Source organism: Brachyistius frenatus, unplaced genomic scaffold, assembly GCF_029030835.1.
Source record: "Brachyistius frenatus isolate BFR_SWC_R1_liver_20210118 unplaced genomic scaffold, ASM2903083v1 Contig_11, whole genome shotgun sequence".
Taxonomy (NCBI): Eukaryota; Metazoa; Chordata; class Actinopteri; family Embiotocidae; genus Brachyistius; species Brachyistius frenatus.
The window spans coordinates 2473029-2494910 of record NW_027210610.1 but is presented as its reverse complement, the minus strand read 5'-3'; the positions used below and the strand labels follow the sequence as shown (position 1 = coordinate 2494910).

Here is a 21882-nt window from a genome sequence, read left to right as displayed (position 1 = left end):
CTACACTAATACTACCTTCACACAATTTTTCATACAGTAAGAAACTACTTTGTAGGTCTACCAGGTGTCCCGCTTTATGTGGGACTGCACAGCATTTCTGTCCCTTGTCCCACATCCCACATTTTGAGACAATGTCCCACATTTTGATCAGCTCTAGTTTTCAATGTCAATACTGCAAGACTGAAATTTCTTTAAATCTTTTTTTTTTTCCTGCAGTCTCATTGAAGGCTGTTTGATGTCAATCAAACTGCACGAGTTGTTTATTTTCTAAGTTGGGCAGACATGACGAAATTCTGGACGACCTATCAGCATTGGTTACTTGTCCCGCACAAACATACTCATTGCCCCACATTCACTTCGTTGGGACCTGGTCACTACTTTAGAGAGCTTCAGAAACAGGGTGAGAGTGTGAAGCGTCTTCCTGGGGTTATCAAATGAACACATCCCCTCAGTGGTGTTTTGTGAAGTTAGGCCCAGGACACCTTGGAAAGGCTCAATGCACTAGAACTTCTCCCATCAATACCAACACCCGCCACCTGTGCTTTACCTGCTTCACATCTAGTCTAGTATGACTTCTGCCTGTATACTTTGGCGACATTATCTTTGCTGAAAGCCACAAGTTCATACCTGCTGTACATGACCACCAATACCATTCCTTCTCCGCCAAACCCAGAGACTGCCGCCATTTCCCTCACTGCCTGCCACAAGCTCTGTGCATGTAGTCAGGTAGAAAAAAACACACCACTGTTCAGAGAACAGACTTCCATACAGTTTACTTTTGTACTTTGGAGGTGGCCCAAGACAGCAATCCCTGTCCACATGTTTAAGTGTTCTTGGGAAAGACACTGAAGCCACAGTTGCTCCTGATGGTAGGAGAGCACCTTGAATGTCACCTCTGTTGCCACCTCTAAGGTAAAAAGGTGCTTTATAAGTGCAGATTATTTTCCTTTCAGTATGTGGCCGTGTATGAATAGAATTGTTGCCTGCCAGCATCGTTCCTCATAATTTTCTATTCTGAGGCACTTGCTTTGTATATTTGTCACCTGTCTGCAGTATGAATTGCTGTTTTTGCAACCTGAAGCTCTTTGTGCTTCTCTTTGATGAACTTCCGCACCAGTAACTATACAGTGATCTGTCACCTCAACTCTGTCATCTGTGGTTTGACTCCGGCTGCAGAGTTGAGTGCCTAAAGACAAGAAACTGAAGTGTGTTTAAACTTTCAGTCTCAGATAATGTCACGTTGCGTGCAGAGCAGAGACTTCCTTCTTTCTTTTTACCGTTAAACCTGCTAACCACAGCAAGGCAGATAAAATAGACAGGAAGGAAACGTAGCATGAAAAAATATCTCCAGCAACAGTACTGACTTCGCAATGACTTTGTTCTCATGATTAGTTTTATAATCCTCAGGCAGCGTTCACTCTTTAAACACAACACTTAGGATTTTCTTGTCTGCTTTAATGAAGATTGTGGTGTTGGCGCTGTAGGCAGTGTTTTCTATCCTGTCCAGAGGACCTCTACAGACAACATCAACGCTTCCATGGTGAGTTGCTGGAGTTTTTCAACTGCATGCTTCACAATCTTTAGACTTTACAGCTACACACGGTCTCTAAGTTAGTCCTAAACTTTACACCATGGCCTTGTGCAAGCCAATAAAAATAGAAGAGTGTAAAGATCTTAAAGAGACTTTATTTCACTTTACATTAAGGTAAAGGCCATTTCCAACATAGGCTTCTACGTGTTACGGCATAATCTGCATCCTTCATATAATGCTGATACTTAATGTTTGTTCTTGTCGTTGCTGCTGATCATAATTATTGCGTATTTTACAGCCTTCTTTGTATTTACTGGGGGTTTTCACAGTTGTAACCACTCCCAAACAAACAATGAAAAAAACAAACAAACACTGCATCACTTTAAAAATTAAGTAATCAATCACATACAATACTTGATTCAATGTATGTTCCACTGCCAGTTTATAATGTATTCAAACTAAAATAAAATAGGTATAACTTTCCCTTAAATGGACAAACTGATCTTTTTCAGCCATTGGAGTGATAGAAACCAAATTCAACAAACAACAACATTGTTTTACTTTTTTCAGTGTGATAACAATGTAACATGGTATGTTATGAACGGGCTATTATTGCTGTAAACTTAAAAGCGGAGGCTAGCAAGAGTTTGTTGGCGGCCTAAAGATTTGAATTGGTTTCCTCTGAGAAGTTTACGTGATTGGAAATAAACCACACAGGCAGTCCTTTGGCATTTCCTGTCTGTTTCAGGGAAACCTCAAACATAATTTACATTTTTGTTTGCAATACTTTAACTGCAGTTGTATTTATCTGCAATGTAATTATACTTCTAATAAGTAGTATTTAACACACAGTAGTGTAATAATTAAATGCTATTCAATGTGTAAATAAGCAGTATGCACAGTGTAGATAACATTTGGCGCACAGTATGTGTTTGCAGGGACAAGAGGCAAAGGGCCGTACTTTAGCAATAGTATACTGTACACTATAGTTGTGTATCGAATATGTGCTTAAAATGGTTACACTAGATATAGGTATGATAACAATGTAACAGAGGGGTCACACAGAGTGATGAACTGAAAGAGAGATGGTGGAGACCAAAGAAAAGAGCTAAAAGAGTGCAAATATTGGAGTTGCATGCACCAGGTGGCCAGAGGCATGACTGTATATAAATGGCAATGTTGCTCCATAACTGCTGGATGTGTAAATTAGCAAATGTTTGCTAATAAGTTCACCATCACTTTAACGGTGATGTTAAGTTTATGTCAATTTTATTCAAAGTTTTATCGTATCCCAGAGATGTAATGTTAGAAAATATGCAGTAAGATTTGATCTGTTAATCATAACCCTGTTTATCTTTCATTCAACTGTAAAACATTTTGAGCCATTTTTGAAATGACTTCAAGTCAAGCAGAAATGTAAAGCAGCATGTCATCTGCGTATACATAAACAGGACAATTCCTGACCAAGCCGAGGCACAGTGACCACAAATAGGAAAATCAATTGGTTGAGATATTTGTCTTAAATGTAATAAACGTGTGTAACAAAGAGATTTACCTCTCCCTTTTATTCTTATTGAGATTTATTTGGAACAAGACAAGAGCAAGGCAGTCAACCATTTAAATATGTTTTTCAGATTTTTTTTTAAAAAAAAGTCAATTTAAAGTCAATTTAAATACCACTTAGATTTACTTGTAATTTAGCATATTTCCATGGTGGTATGAGCCCTTTTACTTAAGTAGAGGATCTCAGTACTCTTTTTACCGCTATTTAAATAATGTATTTATGCAATGTGCTCAACCATTTGCTTGGCTGGTTGCTATGCCTTGAAATAGACATGGGCTGATGATAGATCTCTTTGAAAAAGAAAACTGTATTACAACCACACTAAATGGAACAGAAAATTGGGAGACCCTGATGTGTCTAGTAAATGACTATGATTATCCATCTATGTGCAGAAAGCTGAGTAGACTTTAACCTACGTTAAAGAAATTCAGAGCAGGAAAATGTTCTGTGCATTGCAGTCTCATTTTAATTTTGTCTTTTCAACAGACATACTGAAACATCAAGGCTTCACTTAGATATATAGCATATGCAATGTAATAAATTTACATTTGGTGCATTTGTAAGACGAGTGAAGAAGTTTTCATAAGATATTGAGGCCTCGGTTAGTTTCCTCATCACAGTATGTCACATCCAGTTTATGGTAGTTGCATATTGTGTAATCAATGTTGTTGTTTTTTTGTTTGTTGTGTAGATACAAAGTGAAGTAACAGAGTTAGAAAATATCAAACACTCTCATGGAGAGGAGGGCCCATTATGATTCTATTCTGGACCGAAGCAAACGCATTACGTGGCAGGACGACTGCTACATGGATCTTCAGTCCACGTCCTGCTCTGCCTCATCACAAGCACAAACAGAGGGTAAGAGCTTATTCAACAGATCAATTCATAATGCGCTGCATTTATTGTCAGGGACTGCTCTTGTAGCCTTTATTAATTTGGAGCAAGCAAGCGTGTAGGACCAGTGTAAAATAATTTTTTTTTACAAGAGCTAAATAACAACTGTAAAGGTGGATTGGAATAAAGTAAATGTAAAGGCTAAAAACAGCACATTTGTTAAGTCAGTGGTCATCAAAGGAACTTAAGTACATTTTCAAAAGAATCTTTAAAGGGAATTTAAATCAATTAGAAAAGACAAGTACATTCATTCACCAGAGAGCCTGAAAGAACTCTATTTCTACTGTACTAATGGTCAGTCTTCAGTTACTGTGACATTATCATCAGTCCTCTGCATCATTTTCACTCACATTCTCTTCTCATCCAAGATGTTAAAGTGTAGAGGTGAGATTAGAGCGTCATCAGTAGAGCAGCAGTAACTGTGTTGATGAAATTAGATGAAAGGACAATCTGACCTTCATAGTTTCTCATCAAAGTCTTCTAAATTTAAAAAAAAAAAAAACCTACTGATATTACAACCAAATATTGTTACACCGTCATGGTTGAACGCCTTCGCCAAACAGTGAAGTTACAGTTTTACATTAATGTTTGTCCAGAATCATAATTTATGAGGTGAAGACTTTGAAATCCTGTTCGAATGTTTGGCTATAAAAGCCGGTTGATAGCAGACAATGATTCAAATATAGATGTTGCTGCAAAGAAGCTACAAATCCAAAAACATGGATGCTTCACACACAACCTCAACAAAACACAGAAAATCTATTCAATCTGCACGTTTTCACGGTAAATGTTAAAAATGGTCCCAATCCCCCCTTCTGTTCCTGCGTTATGGTGTCAAATAATGGAAAGAAACATGTTTTAGCAGAACATTATGATGTCACTGTGTAGTTGAATTTTGACCTTTCACTTCACCATTTTATCCTATTAGACATCCGTGTGAAATTTTGGTCGTAATTAGTGTAAAAAAATAAAAAATCCTGATTTCTGCCACAAATGTATTTAGTGAGGTCACAGGGACCTTTGACCTTTGGCAACCAACATCTAATCAGTTTTTCCTTGGGTCCAAGTGAATGTTTATGACAAGTCCAGGGAAATTCTGTCAAGGTATTCTTGAGATATTGTGTTCAGAAGAACAGGACGGAAGACAGACTGCCTCCAGTTTTGGCTGTCACTGTTGCAGAGCCATAAAAATGGGTTTAACCACACGCAGCACAAGAAAGAGACCAGTGCTCTCAAGATAAAAGTTGCACACAGTAACTATTTTTTTTCTATTGTTCAGAGGAGGATGAGTCATTTGTGTTAATTTTTAGAGACACAGAACTTTGTCACTTTCAGATTAATCTTGATCTGGTAGTTTTTGACTTTTTAAAAGGACAATTGAATTTGTGTCATGTTCATATTCAGAGCCTCACAGAATTATCCTCCTCTATTATTATTAGAAACACCTAAATTTAAGATTTGTGTTAAAGCAGGGGTGTCAAACATACGGCCCGCGGGCCGGATCCGGCCTGCCAGGGGGTCCAGCTCAGCCCCCCGGATGACTCTGCTAAGTGGGAAAATTACAGAAAGACATACATTGCATTTCTATGAGAATATGGAGGTTTATGAGTACAAACGTTTTGTAATTTTTTTTTTAATCGATCAATTAATTGCTTCAAAAACAGCGTAAATGCGACGTCTGCTCCGGAGGAAGAAGCGCTCGTTGTCACAGGCAGCAGCACTCGCTGCTAGGGAATCTGCAGAGGAGAGCCCAGGCAGATAAACAGTGGGCTGATGTCTTGAGTTTTTGCTCTTTATGTTTTATAGGGTTTATCATCCAAAAACCTTCACCAATGATTTAAACATAGAGACATATTGTCATTATGTATGCGTTATTATGCTATGATTTTACTGGTCTGGCCCACTTGACATCTAAGTGGGCCGTATGTGGCCCCTGAACTAAAATGAGTTTGACACCCCTGTGTTAAAGGGATGTTTAGCTGGTCACCTAGTTACGATTAGCCACAAACAGTGACATACTGCTCGCCACATCCGCTCATCAAGCTCCTGAGGGACACTGACACGCTTCTGCTCACAGGTGTTAGACATTATTCACCATTTTTCATGTCAAGGAGTGCTTTTGAATTTACTCAGAGGATGAAGAGCTTTGCTTTGCTGAAAAACTCCAAGAAGATTACTTTATACTGATTTAAGGAAAACAAATGTTCCTGGCAGAGCCTAATTTTTCAGGTTTCAATTTAAAGCTTTAAATTCAATCATGGAAATATGTGTTTGAGTGATTCTCACTTTCCACTGTTTCCCATTCACACACTAATGGGGCTGAGCTACGATGCAAAAATCTTGCTATCAGGAACACATTCAGACAAACATTCAAACACCAATGGTATGCCATCAGGGGCAACTTGGGGTTCAGTGTCTTGCCCAAGGACACTTTGGCATGTGGACAGGAGGTGTGAGCAAAACTTTTGGGCATCTAAATTACACATTATATAATTTTTTGAAGTTAAAAGAATTAAATACTCCCACTGCAGCAAACACACATTAAAACAAGCCATTCTGCCGATGTTAACACCAGATGTTCCTTTTTATTTCATTCAACTTTAAAAAAAAAAAAAAAAAAAAAACTTTGGCAACCTTTGCCTTGGTTGTGTGGTAATCAGTGGTAGAAAAAAATATTTCATGGAAAGCAGGAAGAATGCATTCCACTGAATATAAGCCGATTCTAAAAGTAAATAACATGTAGTCATTTGAGAAAATTAAGAAAAAAAGAGGCTGGCCTCTACAACAGGACAATGATTCGAAGCAGACCTCAACACTCACCCTGAACTTGTTTAAGATGTGGAAGCTGAACCATTTGGGGTCCACGGTCTCCCGACCTGAAACTCTGAGGGCAGATCTTAAGCATGCTGTGCACAGAGGGCAGCCAACAAACTTCTCAGAACTTGAGGTGACCTGCAAAAAGAGTGGGAAGAGTGGGAAAACATTTTAAAATCAGGAATATAAAGACTGTTAGCAGGCGTTAAAAAGCATTTACAAGCTATCTACTGTTATATTCTGTATTTGATCGTCTTGATTTAAACAGACAAAATAAAGAAATTGCCCAAATGTTTGCTTACAACTGGATGTTGCACAAACACTGAGTGTATCACTGCTGACAATAGCAGTTGCTGCAAAAAACTTAGAGCAAGATGGAACTGACGATCTATCATTTAACAGGGTCCTTGTATGTTCAGTGTTTTCTCTTCTTACCTTCATACTTTACTACAGAGTAAAATATGGATTAAGGAAGCACAAATAAAAGTATAAGCGACAACAAAAGTATCTTTAAATATAATCATAATCTACAATGTTATTCTATAGAAGAACTCAGGATACAACCTGAGACACCACAGAGAGCATCACCACACTTAAGGCATGCTTCAACAACGGCTTCTCTTCATTTGCTGTCAGACTGACAACAAAGGACATTATGGCTGGAAAAAAAAAATACCACAACCCTCTCCTCAATAACATCATGGACACTTAAAACAGCATAACACTCACACTTTTCTGCCATCGACCTCAGTCCCCAGGACTATCACAGCTGCAACATACAGAGACAATAACTGCGTGTAAATCTGTTTTATCTACAGTTGTGGGTTTTTTTTTTTTACAACCAAGGGTACATTTTTTATTTATCATGAAGTAAAACTCTTTAATTTATAACTGAGAATGTACTTCTCTATTCACAGTTGTAATTTTGTATAGGATATTTTCTTTTTCTGTATATACAATGTGTTTACTTTCTTTAAGTTGCTCCTTTAATTTCCTTTCTTTGTCTTTTATTTCTTACAAAGCTGATTGTAAAAAACATGCAAAAGAACTCCAATGTTCCTGTACTGTCTCAAATCTCAGCAAATGGCAAAATATCTCTTGAATCTATAAAAAATTAAAAAAAAAAAAAAAAAAAAAATGTTATATCTCCACCACATTTCTAAATTATAGTCATTTTTATACGTTTATGATTATTCTCATAGATAAGCGTTCATGCTATTTTGACAAGATTGTGAGTATGGAAAGCATCAGGGGTTGATATTGATTACAGGCATGAAACCAATATTCCCCAAGTTGTGGGGTCCAGAGAAAAGATTAGAAATCATTTTTCTCCACAAAACTACCCAAATCTTCTTCTGTTAGGGATATGAATGATCTTAGTGCAGTATAATATTAAAGCTGTGACATGGCAAATCAGTTTAACAGATAAGTAAGACAGAGGGTCGACAGCCATGCCAGCAGTCATAATCAGGCAGAGTGGGTTTTGAGCTAAATGGTTATATCCGCATGCTGACATGCTCACAATAACAATCCTGACACGGATGTTTAGCATATTCAACATCTTACTTCTGCATGTTAACATGCACATCTAAGTACAGATAAGGATGCTGAAAATGCCATTATTTTTCCATGGTATCTAATCATGAACCAAAACAGTTGAGAAAATTCAATTTTTAATCTGATGATGATGCTAGATGCAAAATTATAGAACCAAAAATATTATAATTAATCCTGGGGGATTAAATTTCAGAGACAGTTGTTCTTCCAATATTTATTTCATTTCACAAGGACAAATGTGGACATTTTTAATCCCATTTATAAATATTACATTTATCACAAAATGTCCAGATAATTCAGTCTGAAGTGGTGGCCCAATACACTGATGAAACAGCAGCTGCCTGACAATGGACAGACAAAGGTGTGTGTTATGTGGAGATGATTAACATTTAGACAGGTTTTACAGGAAAAAATAAATAACAGCGACAACCCTTACCATTTATGAAATTCATGGTAAAAACTAGGGGAGGGAAAAGTGAAAAACATCAGTGGGAAGCAGCAATAACCCAAAAACTATACCAGGGTACATTTTATCTAAAAATGTGTCCGTCCTCAGATGCCCAGATGATAAAGGGGTTCGACTCTGTAACGGCAGATATGAAAACCTGTTCTTCTTGTACTACATCAAGTTTTCCTACTGTACATCAAAACACATTATTGTAGCTGAAGAAATTAATTTGTTGATCATCACCCGATAATCTCACCAATCCTTTGTTGAGTGTTATCTGCAATCTGTATTGGTTTAGATTTGGGATGGATCCAGAAGCATCAAGACCACCTGCAAAGGTTTACAACACCATCATTCCTGGAGGAGATGCTAACCCACCTGAGACAGACAAATGTGCTGAGTTCAGCTGAGGAGACCAACATCAAGGAAGCAGGCCAGTTACAGGACCAAGTTAACATGCTCGCAACTGTTGTCACAGGCAAGGACAGTCAAGGCTCTGATGCCCTTCAGGGGTTTGTAGAGAGCTCAGATTCTGAGGTTGCCCAGCTCATCATTTACCATGGTAAGTGACTTAAAGTTGGATTTGCTCTGATGGTCATCTTTTAAAGGGTGAAGAAAAACTTGCTCAAAACAAGTAGTTTAGTTACAGAGTAGCTCAGGTGGCGGGGCATCCATCTATTAATCGCAGTGTGTTGTGGTTTGATTCCTAAATTTTCTTCACAGCAAATTAATATCTTCTTGCGCCCTCAAATGTTCAGTGCTGTGTTCAGTATAGGAATGTGTGCATGTAAATGTAACACGCCCCAAAGCCCTTTACACTCTTGGGATTAAGTGCTGTGTACAAATACAATCCATTTCTTGTTGCAAGTTTTTGATAATGAAAAATTATTTTTAAAAGCGTCAGTTTTCGAATTGCTGACAGTAACCTGAGTGAGTTTCATCTTTTTGTAGATGCCATGGTGAAGGAGCACAAAGAAGTGCTGTTACGGCGATATGAACAGTACAGAGACAGAGATTCAGTCAGCTGCCCCAAACTGAACATTTCCTCAAGGACTTTGCTTCTGATAGATGGACTTTCTGACCTCCAACAGAAGGAACATGATCTGATGCAAGTGGGAGTGACTCGAGGAGGGAAAAGAAATCATCTAAGGCAGCTGGAGCTGGCAAAACTGTTTGACCCTCTGACTCGTGTCAGTTTGCCTCCCAGGGTCTCTCTCACAGTTGGCGTGGCTGGTATCGGCAAGACAACCTGGGTACGACACTTTATTAGACAATGGAGCCAAGGGGCAATCTGTACAGATGTAAACTTCGTCTTGCCTTTCACCTTTAGCGAGCTGAACTCACTGGATAAGATTTCTGCTGAAAGGCTGGTGAAAATAGCTTTTCCCCATTTAACCAAACCCAGTCTGGTCCTGAGCAGTTCCTGCCGGACTCTGCTCATACTTGATGGTTTGGATGAATTCCGCAGCACTTTAAATTTCTCTGACGCAGCTGCTTGCAATGACCCAAAGAAAGAAGTGTCCGTTGACGACTTAGTTACAAACATCATCCGAGGGAATCTGCTCCCTGACGTAGCTGTGTGGATGACTTCCAGGTCAGGAGTAGCCTCAGTCATCCCTGGAGGACTGGTTGACAGAGTGACTGAGATCCCTGGATTCAGCCCTACAGATATCCAGCTCTTCCTCAACCACCACTTCTCAGAGAGGGATTTTGCCAGGAAAATATGGGCACACTTGGAGTCCAATAAGATCCTGATGGTGATGTGCTACATTCCATGCATTTGCTGGATAGTAGCTGATACTCTGCTGTACATCATGCAGAGTGGAACACAGGAGAGTCTCCCAAAGACTTGCACTGAGCTGTACGGCCATTTTTGTTCCATGAAAGCAGAAGTAGGCGAACCGAGAGGCAGGGAGCCTCTAAAGATGGAGCAAGTTCATGGGAGCAATCGTAAACTGCTGGGGAATCTTGGACGACTGGCTTTCTATGGGCTCCTCAAACACAAGTACACCTTCAGTGAGCAGGACCTCAGGGCCTATGGGATAGATCTACTGTTAACTCAAAGCAGTTTTGGTGCTGGAGTTCTTGTTCGAGAGGAGTCAGCCATACACATAACGTACCGCTTCACACATCTGACTCTGCAGGAGTTTCTTGCAGCTACTTTCTACAATGTTTCCTCTAAGCGTGCCATTTTTGACTTGTTCTCTGAAAGCACCATGTCCTGGCCCAAAATTGGTTTCCAGAACCACTTTAGAAACGCCTTTCAGCACTCACAACAAGCTGAAGATGGTCACTTGGATGTGTTTGTGCGCTTCTTGACAGGCCTGCTATGTCCAATGGCACTTAAACCTCTTGATGGGCTTCTGACCCTCGGGAAAGATGATGGCAATCAGAAGACATGGGCAGCCGGGTTTTTACAAGGCCTGCTGGTCAGTGGGGGTGCTGTGGTGTCCCTGCGTGCAGTCAATCTGGCATATTGTTTGCAGGAGCTGCAACATGCAGACCTGTTGCGGAGTGTAGAGGAGGATTTACGGCTTGGTAGCCTGGCAGGAAAGTTAACACGGCCTCACTGTGTGGTACTGGGCTTCCTTCTGCACGTGTCTCCAGAGTGCAGCGAACAAGCCAACCTAACAGCCTCTCTGAACAGCACAACAGTTAAATGTTTGCTCCCACAGCTGCTGTACTGTGGCCATCTGAGGTGAGCTCCACAAAGCACTGTCTCCCAATAAACTAAGACTCAGGAGAACAATTGAAAGGTGACAGTTATCTCTTATCTGTTCAACAGATTAGAGAATAATAATTTCAAAGATGATGTCATGGAATTGCTGGGAAGCCTCCTGAGTGCCAAAGACTGCCATATCCAGAAAATGAGGTGAGATCACATTTACAGGTGAACTCTTTAAAACGTTTTGAAATCAGGTAGTTCTGAACCACTCAATCAAATGAAGTGGCTTGATTGCTCAGATAATTGGTGGAAATGCTTAATTATGATTTTGTGTTGGCCTCGCTGTTTACACTGGTGTAAGAGACACTTAGAGCTTATCGTGTGATTGTAGGACTGGTGTTGTGATAATAAATAATCAAATGTTTGTACCATATAACTTGCAACTTCTTTTATTCACCCCCTCAGTTTGGCGGAGAATGCCATCAGCAACAAAGGTGCCAAAGCCCTGAGTCGAGCTCTCTTGGTGAATCGCACGCTGACTTCTTTCAAGTGAGATCTATTTGTTGCCTGAATTAAATGAACGGCTATAAAATGTGGAGTTTATTAGAGAAGACTGTTTGCTTTGCCTGCACTAAACTTTTTGGGGGCGCTGTGCTTCAATAAAACTGCAGTGGTCAGTGTTTCCTAAAAAATGTAATATATTGCAAAGTATTCTGTTGGCATTGGACATGTCACTATCTGTAAATAAATTTACTGTGTCAGGTCTGATAAAGTCACATGTCAACTAGTGCAAGCTTAAAGATACTCACTGTTGGCAAGAATAACAAGGTACAAGGAAGGCAAAACTTTTTTTTTAAACTGCACCCATTTTTTCCACTTCAGAGTGAAGTGGTGAACATCTTCAAGTCCCTCAATTGCTTTTGGTCTTTGTCTTCATATTTCAAAACATAAAAATCGCTACATTGTGTTTAAATTTGGATTTTGAAAGTCATCTAACAACTTTTTTTTTTTTTTTTTTTTTACAATTTAGTCTCCGGAACAACAACATAGGCTCTAAAGGTGCAAAGTTCCTGGCAGAGGCTCTCAAAATGAACCAAGTTCTGATATCAATCAAGTGAGTATCATTGCTCCAGATTTTGGTTTATACAACACAATTACCCAACAAAACGCCAATGACACAAATTAAGTTGGTGTATCTGCTCAATTTCCCTGACCACTCATCAGCTTTCAGAACAATGCTATTGAGGAGGACGGTGCTCAGGCCCTCGCAGAAGTACTGCAGTGCAATCGCAAACTTGTGTCTCTGAAGTAAGTATTTGTCTTGTACAGTATGTGTGTGTTTTATGCTTATGATGTGGAGTACTGAGTACATTTTCCTTTCCTGCATGAAATGTTCCAGCATACGAAAGAATATGATCGGAGCAGGTGGAGCCAAGAGGATTGCCGAAGCACTGAAGACAAACCAGACTCTCAAAAAGTTGATGTAATCTGAAATGAATATATTTATACCAGCATAAATAATGCCCTTGATTATCACGGAGCTTGCAATCGGGTCACATGCTATTTGCAAAGATAAAGGCTTTTACTTTTCCCTCGTGTCCACTTCTATTTTCGTTTCCGCAGCCTTTGTAGTAACCAGCTCGGGGACAAAGGAACAGTGGCTCTGGCAGGGGCTTTAACACTAAACCACACCCTGCTCTCACTACAGTCAGTACCTCCAACCCAGGAGTGCAATTTTACCTTTTCTGCATTTTTCAATACCTTGTATTCAAAAGTCTATTTCTAATGCATTTTTAACATTGAGTATATTTTCTTCTATATTTTTTCATTTCTCTTTGAAGACTTCAGAGTAACTCAATCAGCAACAAAGGAATGACAGCCTTGACCAAAGCACTCCGGGTGAACCGTGGCCTTGTCTCCTTGAAGTGAGCATTTAACTTAAAGTTTCTCTCTGTTTTACTGGGTGGATTTTCAGATTTAACCCAAAACTACCATGTCTTGTTTGGGAGGACTTGATTCTCCAGGAAAAATCTATAATCCAACTATAATCCATAAACAGCTGTGTATTCCTTTATCTGAGACATCTCTGATCAGTGCATTACAAACTCATGTTTTCTTGACTAAGTCAACCGTATAAGATTGATCAGCTATCACAGCTAATTCTTTATCCACTTCTTTCTCACTGAGACTTTACACAGTGCACGTGATATGTAAATAAATACAAGTAAAATATGATATGGCAAACAGTATGGACACAAGAATCCCTTTGCACTGAGGTTGTCATGTCTTTTCTTCTTATTTCACCTTTGTGTATTTTTCTGCCTGGTCAGTCTAAGGGAGAACTCGATTGGGGTGGAGGGAGCAAAGAACATGGCGCATGCCCTCTTCAAGAACAACTCTCTACAGGACCTTGAGTGAGTCGCCTCATTAATAGCAGTGCAGTACAATGCCTCATACAATCACAGAAATGTCCAACTGTTTAGTAAATGTCACTCTCCCAGAAGACTTTGGTTTGTCATTCAGTGCTATTGTATGAAGGAAATATAGTAGTTACTGGATGCAACTCCAGTTGTATGAGTGCATACAGTGGAGGAAATCATTATTTGATCCTTTGCCGATTTTGTAAGTTTGCCCACTGACAAAACAAAATTAACGGTCTATAATTGTAATGGTAGGTTTATTTTAACAGTGAGACAGAATATCAAAACAAAAATGTTATGTATGTATGTTATGTAAAAGTTCTAAATTGATTTGCATTTGATTGTGGGAAATAAGTATTACAGATGGGATATTGTCTTACTTTGCCTATTAAAAAAAACAGCCAAAATTCTGCCCCTATGAAGATAGTTTGTCCCAGACGGGACTGCAATCACCACGTGAGCCAATGAATCTTAGCAGTCAAATCTAAGATATGACTGCAAAATCTACAACTATCTACAACGTATTATGAAAATGTGTGTGTCTTTGTTCATGTTTGTGTGTCTGTGTGTGTGTCACAGTCTAACAGCAAACCTTTTACATGATGAAGGAGTTCAAGCTATAGCTGGTGCAATCAAGGAAAACAAAGGCCTCACCTCTTTGCAGTAAGTGTTGTTTGTAACACAAATGAGATCTTGAGCACACTTTTACAGGTTTACTGTACAGAAGAATGTATTCCTAGTTTGAAACCAGAAGGCTGTTTTTAATTTCTCCTGCTGAAAGTGGGAAAGTTTCTTATAGCCCTTTGGACTGGTCCAATACTTTGGAATAAGAGAATATATGAAAATGACACCATCCTAGTGATCACGGGTATTACTCCCCCCCTCTACCTTTGTACAGGTAACAGTAATGTTAGCTTCAGTATCTAGCACTAGGCCTGATTTAAATCCCAAATTGTTTTTACAATTTACCTCCTACTTGCGCTGCAAGCGGATTATGTCTTTTCAGCTACGATTGTTTCCATAGTTTCTTTTTAATCTTACTATGTTTCTTGGTACAAAACGTAGCACACGCAAGCGCAAACAGCTGACGACGACAGTCCGTCTCCACGTTTGTTTTGGTCTGAAATGACGTTTGATCCCGCGAGATTTCAAGTCCCAAAAATCGCCTTTATGAAAACATTTTTAAAAAGCGGTTAAATCTGATGCTATGTCTGTGGTCTCCTAGGTTTGTGATTTGATTAAATTTTAAGATTTTCTAGTGTGTACAAGGCATTAGTTAATTTTTTTGATGAAAACTGCATCACCCCAAAATGTCCTGCATTTAAGGTTTTGTTGAATGACAAAAGTATTAACAAAATGTACCATAGTAGCCAAATTAAAAAGCATGCAGCAGTAACTACTGACCATTTTCAGGGTGATTAATTAATAATTCAGCTACTTTATAAATAATAATGTAGCATAGTTAAAACTGTATGTTTTGTATGTAAAATCCAGTCAGCAAAACTAATTGGTTACTGCAGTTATCACATAAACATGGTGGCATAAAAAGTTAAATATTTATATGTGAAATGTGGTTGAGCAGAACATTAAGGTACTCAAGTAAAGTCAAAATATTACTTAAGTAACCTACAATATAGGATTATATGTAGCCAACTTGTTCCACCCAGCAAAAAACTGTAGTACAGACAATATTTGCCTCATGGTTTACCTCGTGCCTCTCTTCCCCTTTTTGCAGTCTCCAGTGGAATTTCATCAAGTCCACAGCCACTAAAGCTCTGGCCCATGCACTGCTCTCCAATGACACAATGCAGCTCTTGGAGTAAGGCCAATATTTGAGGATTCTTGTCTGTCTCCTTACCCCAATATCAAGCTTCGTTTCACTCACTTTTTTCCTACATGTTTTTCTCTATAATTATATTGATCTTCTAGAAATGTCTAAACTGAATTCTGTCGAGGGGTTTGGTGCTGATATTACTGTGAGAAAATGACTAGTCACAGGCTTTTATTGACTGATCCTGGTTTTTGTCAGCAGACAAACACTTGAGAAATTTCAGTCATAGGGTTATATTTCTCTCACAGTTGTCACTGTGTGTGTGTGTGTGTGTGTGTGTGTGTGTGTGTGTGTGTGTGTGTGTGTGTGTGTGTGTGTGTGTGTGTGTGTGTGTGTGTGTGTGTGTGTGTGTGTGTGTGTGTGTGTGTGTGTGTGTATCTCCATTATTTGCTGCAGTCTACAAGAAAATGCCATCGGGAATGAAGGTGTCATTTTCCTTGCTGAAGCTCTAAAAACCAACACGTCTCTGCGTACATTATGGTTGGTATTATAATTAAGTACAATGGTAGAAAAATATGTTTTGGTCTTGAAGTTTAAATGGATTTAAAAAAAGACAGGTTTTATACACATGTAAATATATGTTAAAGTTGGGAGAAATTTGAAAACGTTCTATACTGTATGTATAATCATTTGTTATTTACTGTTTCTTTAGTCTTCAGGGAGTTTCAGCAAGTACAAGTGGTGCCATTGCAATGGCAGAAGCTCTAACAGCCAACCAAACCCTGCAAACATTAGAGTGAGTCCAAGCGCTCTGTGAAGTCCAACTGTTTCTTTGCTATGTCTCATTCAGCTATACTGTATCTAGCATGCAATTTAAAACCAGCAAAGCTACATCCTGCTCCTCGGTTGCTGTTTACCTCTTTGTAAATTCAAGCTGACTGTATTCCAGATATATAAGGTCGTAGTGTGACATAAATGAGAAAAAGTAAAACTGATGGACCGTTATAGGTTCACTTCCTTCTGAAAAACACTTCTCATTTCTTTGCTTGATTACAGAACAATGAGGTGAAAAATACAACAACAAAAATTCAGTTACCAACAGAACAAAGCACTAGTAAAAAAGACAACCTGTTAACTTAGGTGAATCTATATTGACAGCAAATTTTGTTTCAGATTTTCAAAGAGACAACAACCAAAGAAACCGCCAATGAGAAAACAAACTGTGATCTGAAGGTTGTTAGAAAAGACATATAAACTAGAAGTGTGAACATCAGCTCTCTGTTATTTAGTGGGCACACCACAGCTCATTATGAAGCTGTCAATTTCCCAGTCCAGTTTAAAGAACCAAATTTAAGATTTAAACCATCTTGCAGTAACCATACAGAGAGGTGACATACAGTTTCTCAGTATTCAGTTGTGCCCCTGACCTTTAATTGTAGCACACTCTGCATTTTCTTTTTCAGTCTTCGGGGAAACACTGTCGGGATGGAAGGAGCAAAGGCCCTGGCCAATGCCTTGAAGAGCAACAGAAGCCTCAAGTCATTGAAGTAAGTCCTGACTGGAGCTTATCATGATTCATGCAATCCAAAATTTTCATCACTGCATTTTTTCCTGATTAAGACAAAAAATGTCATGTTCATTGACATAGTCTATTTTACCTGTCCTACCACACCCACAGATTTCTTCAATCTGCAACATGAAAGTTAATATTCAAACTAACCACATGTACAATACTTTTAACAGACAATTACCACTAAATACACTGGATGATTTTCTTCATCTTTACATTAATTTTGTTTTTGGTTGTCACAGTTTAAATGTGTTTCATTTAATGAATACTCAGGAATATACCTGAATATTATCAGATTACAATCATGAAGCAGCAAATTCCTCAAGGCTGCTATGTTTTACCAAGGGTTAAACGTTGTGTTACATCTGTTCAAGCTGTGATCAAGTTTATTCTCCACCCTGTGTTAAATATCAGTGACTGTTAAAAATGTGAGTTCATGGCTTTGTTTTCTGAAATGCAGCCCCCCCATTGTGGGGATTCATCTGTGCTGGGATCCTTGCTTGTTTCAGGAAACAAAAACTTCCTTGATTGAAAATTAAAGAAAGATTATTGTTTATTACAGCCAGGCTTACTTCTCATTAATGTGGCTATTGTGGTTCTATGGGATCATGCTAACTTCACTCTCTTCACCTGTAGAGATTCAGGCAAACAAGGATTTTATAAAAAAAAAAAAAAAAAAAAAAAGCAGCATCTGAACAGTGTACTGTATATCAGGGCAGCTAGCATGAGCTCCCTGCAGCTTTGGCTGTTCCAGGCAGCTCCTTCACTTTTGATCAGACTCAAAAACTAACTTTATAATGATTCATGTAAAAATCACATTTCACCTAAATCTGTGGACATTTGATTAAAGAAAAAAAAAAAGTCTAACTCTGTTTATCTTTAGCCTGCAGGAGAACTCTCTGGGTATGGATGGAGCCATATTCATTGCAACGGCCTTGAAGGGCAACCACCAACTGACGTACATCAAGTGAGTTTTGTTTTCTGTTTATTCATTTATCTGTTTATCTATCCACTATACTATATTAACAAGTACATCTGCAGTTTGCAGGGAAATGGCATTGGAGAATCTGGAGCAAAGGTCATATCTGATGCTATAAGAGCCAGTGCTCCGTGTTGTGTGGTGGACATCTAAATGAGGAAAGAGCAGCCTTTACAGAGGAAGGTCATGCAAGCTATAACATCAGAAGTCGGTGTGAACTATGTAAATTAGCCAATTCTGTAATAATCTCATTATTTTATTGGTAAATGGTAAATATTGTAATATTTATTATGATAGTAAGCAGTCACTTTTTTCTTTAAGTTCCGTTTCAGGAGAATTCTTTTTTTAAGAAAAACTTGTGTGATTCGTAAAAAAACTTTCATTATGCTGAGCAAGTTAGAGTGAAGCTAAATTTCTTTTTATTAGTCCTAATTAATATATCACTGTGTACATTTGCTCTGTTTGCACAACTAAATCTCATGTATAAAATAAAGTGGATTGCATTTTTTGAGGACTAAAATGAATGAATAAATGAATATATATTTCATAAAAACAAAATTGGTTTTAGGAGTTTTGGATACTGTGCATGTGTCAGCGTGTTTGCTTTTTGTTACTTTGACACCTTTTGTTCTGAACAAATTTGTTATGTTGAGATCCATATAATGCTTTTAGATTACAAGATATTTTTCTATCATACATAATTCACATGGATTTTTCTTTTTATTCTAAAAAGAGGGTTATATCACAAAACTAATCTATGTGAAAGTCTATGTGAATCTATATGATATGTGAAAAGTTAACGGATCACCAAATTTGTACCAATTCTTCTTGAATTGGAACATTTCACAAAAAGAAATTAAGTTTTTAAGTTTTTAAGAAGAAAGGTCAGGAATTTGTGAAAAGACATTAATTTCTTTGAATGGATGAAATTGGTGGAGTTACCATTCATATAGTGTAGCCACGCCATTGTTATGGTTAAAAGTGAAAAACAGCTGAACATATGATGTTTGCTTGGTGCTTTTCCACCTGAGTAGTATTGTTGAATCTATGCATGTGACGAGGCGACAAAAGTGACTGGACTCTAACGCTCGACTCAAGACACAAAAAGTAAAAATCAAAATCCTTTACTCAGGTGGATCTAATACAAATGTACAGGCAAGGCAAAAAGCACAAAAAGGGATAAGCAGAACCAACAAATCAGGACTCAAGCAAGGAAAAACAAGGAAGACAAATACCCAATAGTAGCATGGAGCACCGGGAAAATGACTGGAACAATAAGTCCTGAGTTCAACAACATACTGGCACAGAGGGGTAGGAGCAGGGAGACAACTGGACACAGGTGAGCCCAATTAGGGCAAGGCAGAAAGGCCAGACATCTGATATGAGAAAAGGAGGTGAATGTCAAAATACAACAGGAAATTCTGAAAAGAAGCAAGAAATGTACCTTAAAGCTGGAGCAGGTCCTGACAATGCATAGTTTTACATATATAACACAGATTGCACACCACATCCCTAATAATCAATTTGGCAACAAATATAAACTTGAAGAAATTGTATTTTCTTGATTCCTGTTGTTCTGGGTTTTGTACCCTCATGTTTGAAATTCACTTGTTGTAAGTCGCTTTGGATAAAAGCGTCAGCTAAATGAAATGCAATGTAATGTAAAATATCCCTCTCCCTTCAAGTTTCTTTGCAACACTTAATGTGTGAACAGAAAATAAAAGTCACACTCGATAGATTGTGAACACCAAAATAGATCCTTCTCTGAATAACGGAACCGTCTTTGCTCAGACATGATGACAAGAGCAAAATTGTTATTTTTTTATATCGCTCTCTCATCTTTCACACACTCTTATTTCCTCTTTTCAATGACAAGAGTGGCTTAGAGTGTTTAGTTTATTGTAACTTGGAATTATTTTGGCTAAAAATTTGCAAAAATACAAACATTTATGATTTGTCTCCATTACAATAGAGAATGATTTGTGTTGTATTTCTTACTAAGAATACAATGATGCGTGCAATGCAAACTTTTCACCATCAATGCATTGATATTTGAAACTGGCAACAAGCATTAGCAGTCAACAATCATAGTCAAGCTGTTAGAGTACAAGAGTATGCCATTTTGTAGGTTTTGTATGGATCATTTCCTCAGGCTGACTGTGAATTATCCACTTCCAAAAATTCTTCTTCTGTTAAACAGCAAATTCTGAGGCCTTAGTTTCCTCGTTAGAACACGCAGAGCTTTCAGTTTTTCTGTTGCACAACCATATTTCCAATTGTTGATGACTTGTACAATACTTTCTGAAATATATTTATACCTGCGTGACCTTGTAATGAGAATATTTTGTCAAGAGGAATCTAAGAGGTCTTTCTGATTTTGATGCACGTATGGTGTTGTGACATATACTTTCGACAAGGATAGGTGAGAAAAATATATTGAAAAACAGAGTAGTGTCGATTGTAAACCATTTAATGCACAGGTTACTGAGGTAACACAAGCGACACTTCCTGTTTGTGTTTCCCTGTGGACGAACAGAGGCTCAAGGACAGCCAGAAGCTTTTCCGGCAAATTAAATTCTTCTTCTTAAATATCTGTATGGTTTAGCACTCTCCATTTGACTCAGTCACATGTAACGCGTTGAATTAGTTTTTCTGTCTGCATTGTTTGCATACAGACTGTGAGTGGGTGTGACTTTGAATTTTCTGTAAAAATTAAACAGCAGTCACATGCAACACAGACACACACTTTCACACCAAGTACATCCTCCTTGAAGTGGGATTCATAGGCTTCACTATTGTTTAAACTCTTCACAATTCACATTGTCCTAAAGACAGACATACACAGACAGATATTTAGAGGTACACGGACATTCATAGTTGTTGTAGACATCAGGCTTGTGCACATACACACAATTAATTAAGATGTATAAACCGTGTATATCCTCAGTTTATATAAATTGGACACATTCAGTGTTTATATGTATATTTCAGCCTTTGTTTGCCAACATCAGGATTTTCTCCATACACCTAGAAGAGGTTTCTTTCTTGCAAGAGTTCAAAACAATGAGATAGTTTGTGTTTTGTTCAATTCTCACTCTGCTCTGATTGTATATTTGCATATCCAATTATAAATGCATACAATACCTTCAGACTATATTCAAGCTTTTCCATAATTGAAATGGTTGCTTGGTTTCTTGATGAGATTTTATTTGTCAAATCACTGCACAAAATACCCAATGACATAAAAAAAAAAAAAATTAAAAAAAAAAATTAAATTTATCTTTGAGATTTTAAATCATGCACTTCAGAGACACATATGGTGCATGAACAGCTATATCATCAGACACTGTTTTGAGCAAGCCATTTTAGTGAATTAATTATTCTACTCATAGTCTACTTGATAAAGGAATATGTTGTATCAATGGTACCATATAGCTAATAGACTAGTTTTGATTTTGACTCTAAAGTCCTTTCTCATTCTTAACAAAGGAAATCTCCTTAGATTCGTTTCAAAAGGGATTTAATGACGGGAGACTGATGATTATCAGAGGTCTGCCCATGAATGATTAAGTTTTACAAGGGAGCTTTTATTCAGGAGAAGATATTAAACTCCTTCACTATATATAATGCAAACCATGCGGACGACCTCACATCGAACATCTTTACTTT

General features: G+C 38.1%; 1 protein-coding gene across 1 annotated transcript; it reads left to right on the top strand.

Moving 5' to 3' along the window:
* The first annotated feature begins 1476 nt into the window (after positions 1 to 1476).
* nlrc3 (NLR family, CARD domain containing 3) lies at positions 1477 to 18401 on the top strand. The gene is made up of 19 exons (XM_069691496.1): positions 1477 to 1540; positions 3787 to 3953; positions 9107 to 9370; positions 9760 to 11506; positions 11594 to 11680; positions 11939 to 12022; positions 12504 to 12587; positions 12698 to 12781; positions 12873 to 12956; positions 13097 to 13180; positions 13315 to 13398; positions 13804 to 13887; positions 14473 to 14556; positions 15629 to 15712; positions 16121 to 16204; positions 16377 to 16460; positions 17128 to 17211; positions 18118 to 18201; positions 18276 to 18401. The coding sequence occupies exons 2-19, from the start codon at positions 3830 to 3832 to the stop codon at positions 18364 to 18366; spliced, it is 3405 nt and encodes a 1134-aa protein (XP_069547597.1). The 5' UTR covers positions 1477 to 1540; positions 3787 to 3829; the 3' UTR covers positions 18367 to 18401.
* The last annotated feature ends 3481 nt before the right edge of the window (positions 18402 to 21882 follow it).

Coding starts and splice junctions, on each gene's coding strand:
- nlrc3 (XM_069691496.1), top strand. CDS start 3,830: ATGGAGAGGAGGGCCCATTATGATTCTATTCTGGACCGAAGCAAACGC. Junction 9,371..9,759: donor CCAGCTCATCATTTACCATG/GTAAGTGACTTA, acceptor ATCTTTTTGTAG/ATGCCATGGTGAAGGAGCAC. Junction 14,557..15,628: donor AAAGGCCTCACCTCTTTGCA/GTAAGTGTTGTT, acceptor CCCTTTTTGCAG/TCTCCAGTGGAATTTCATCA.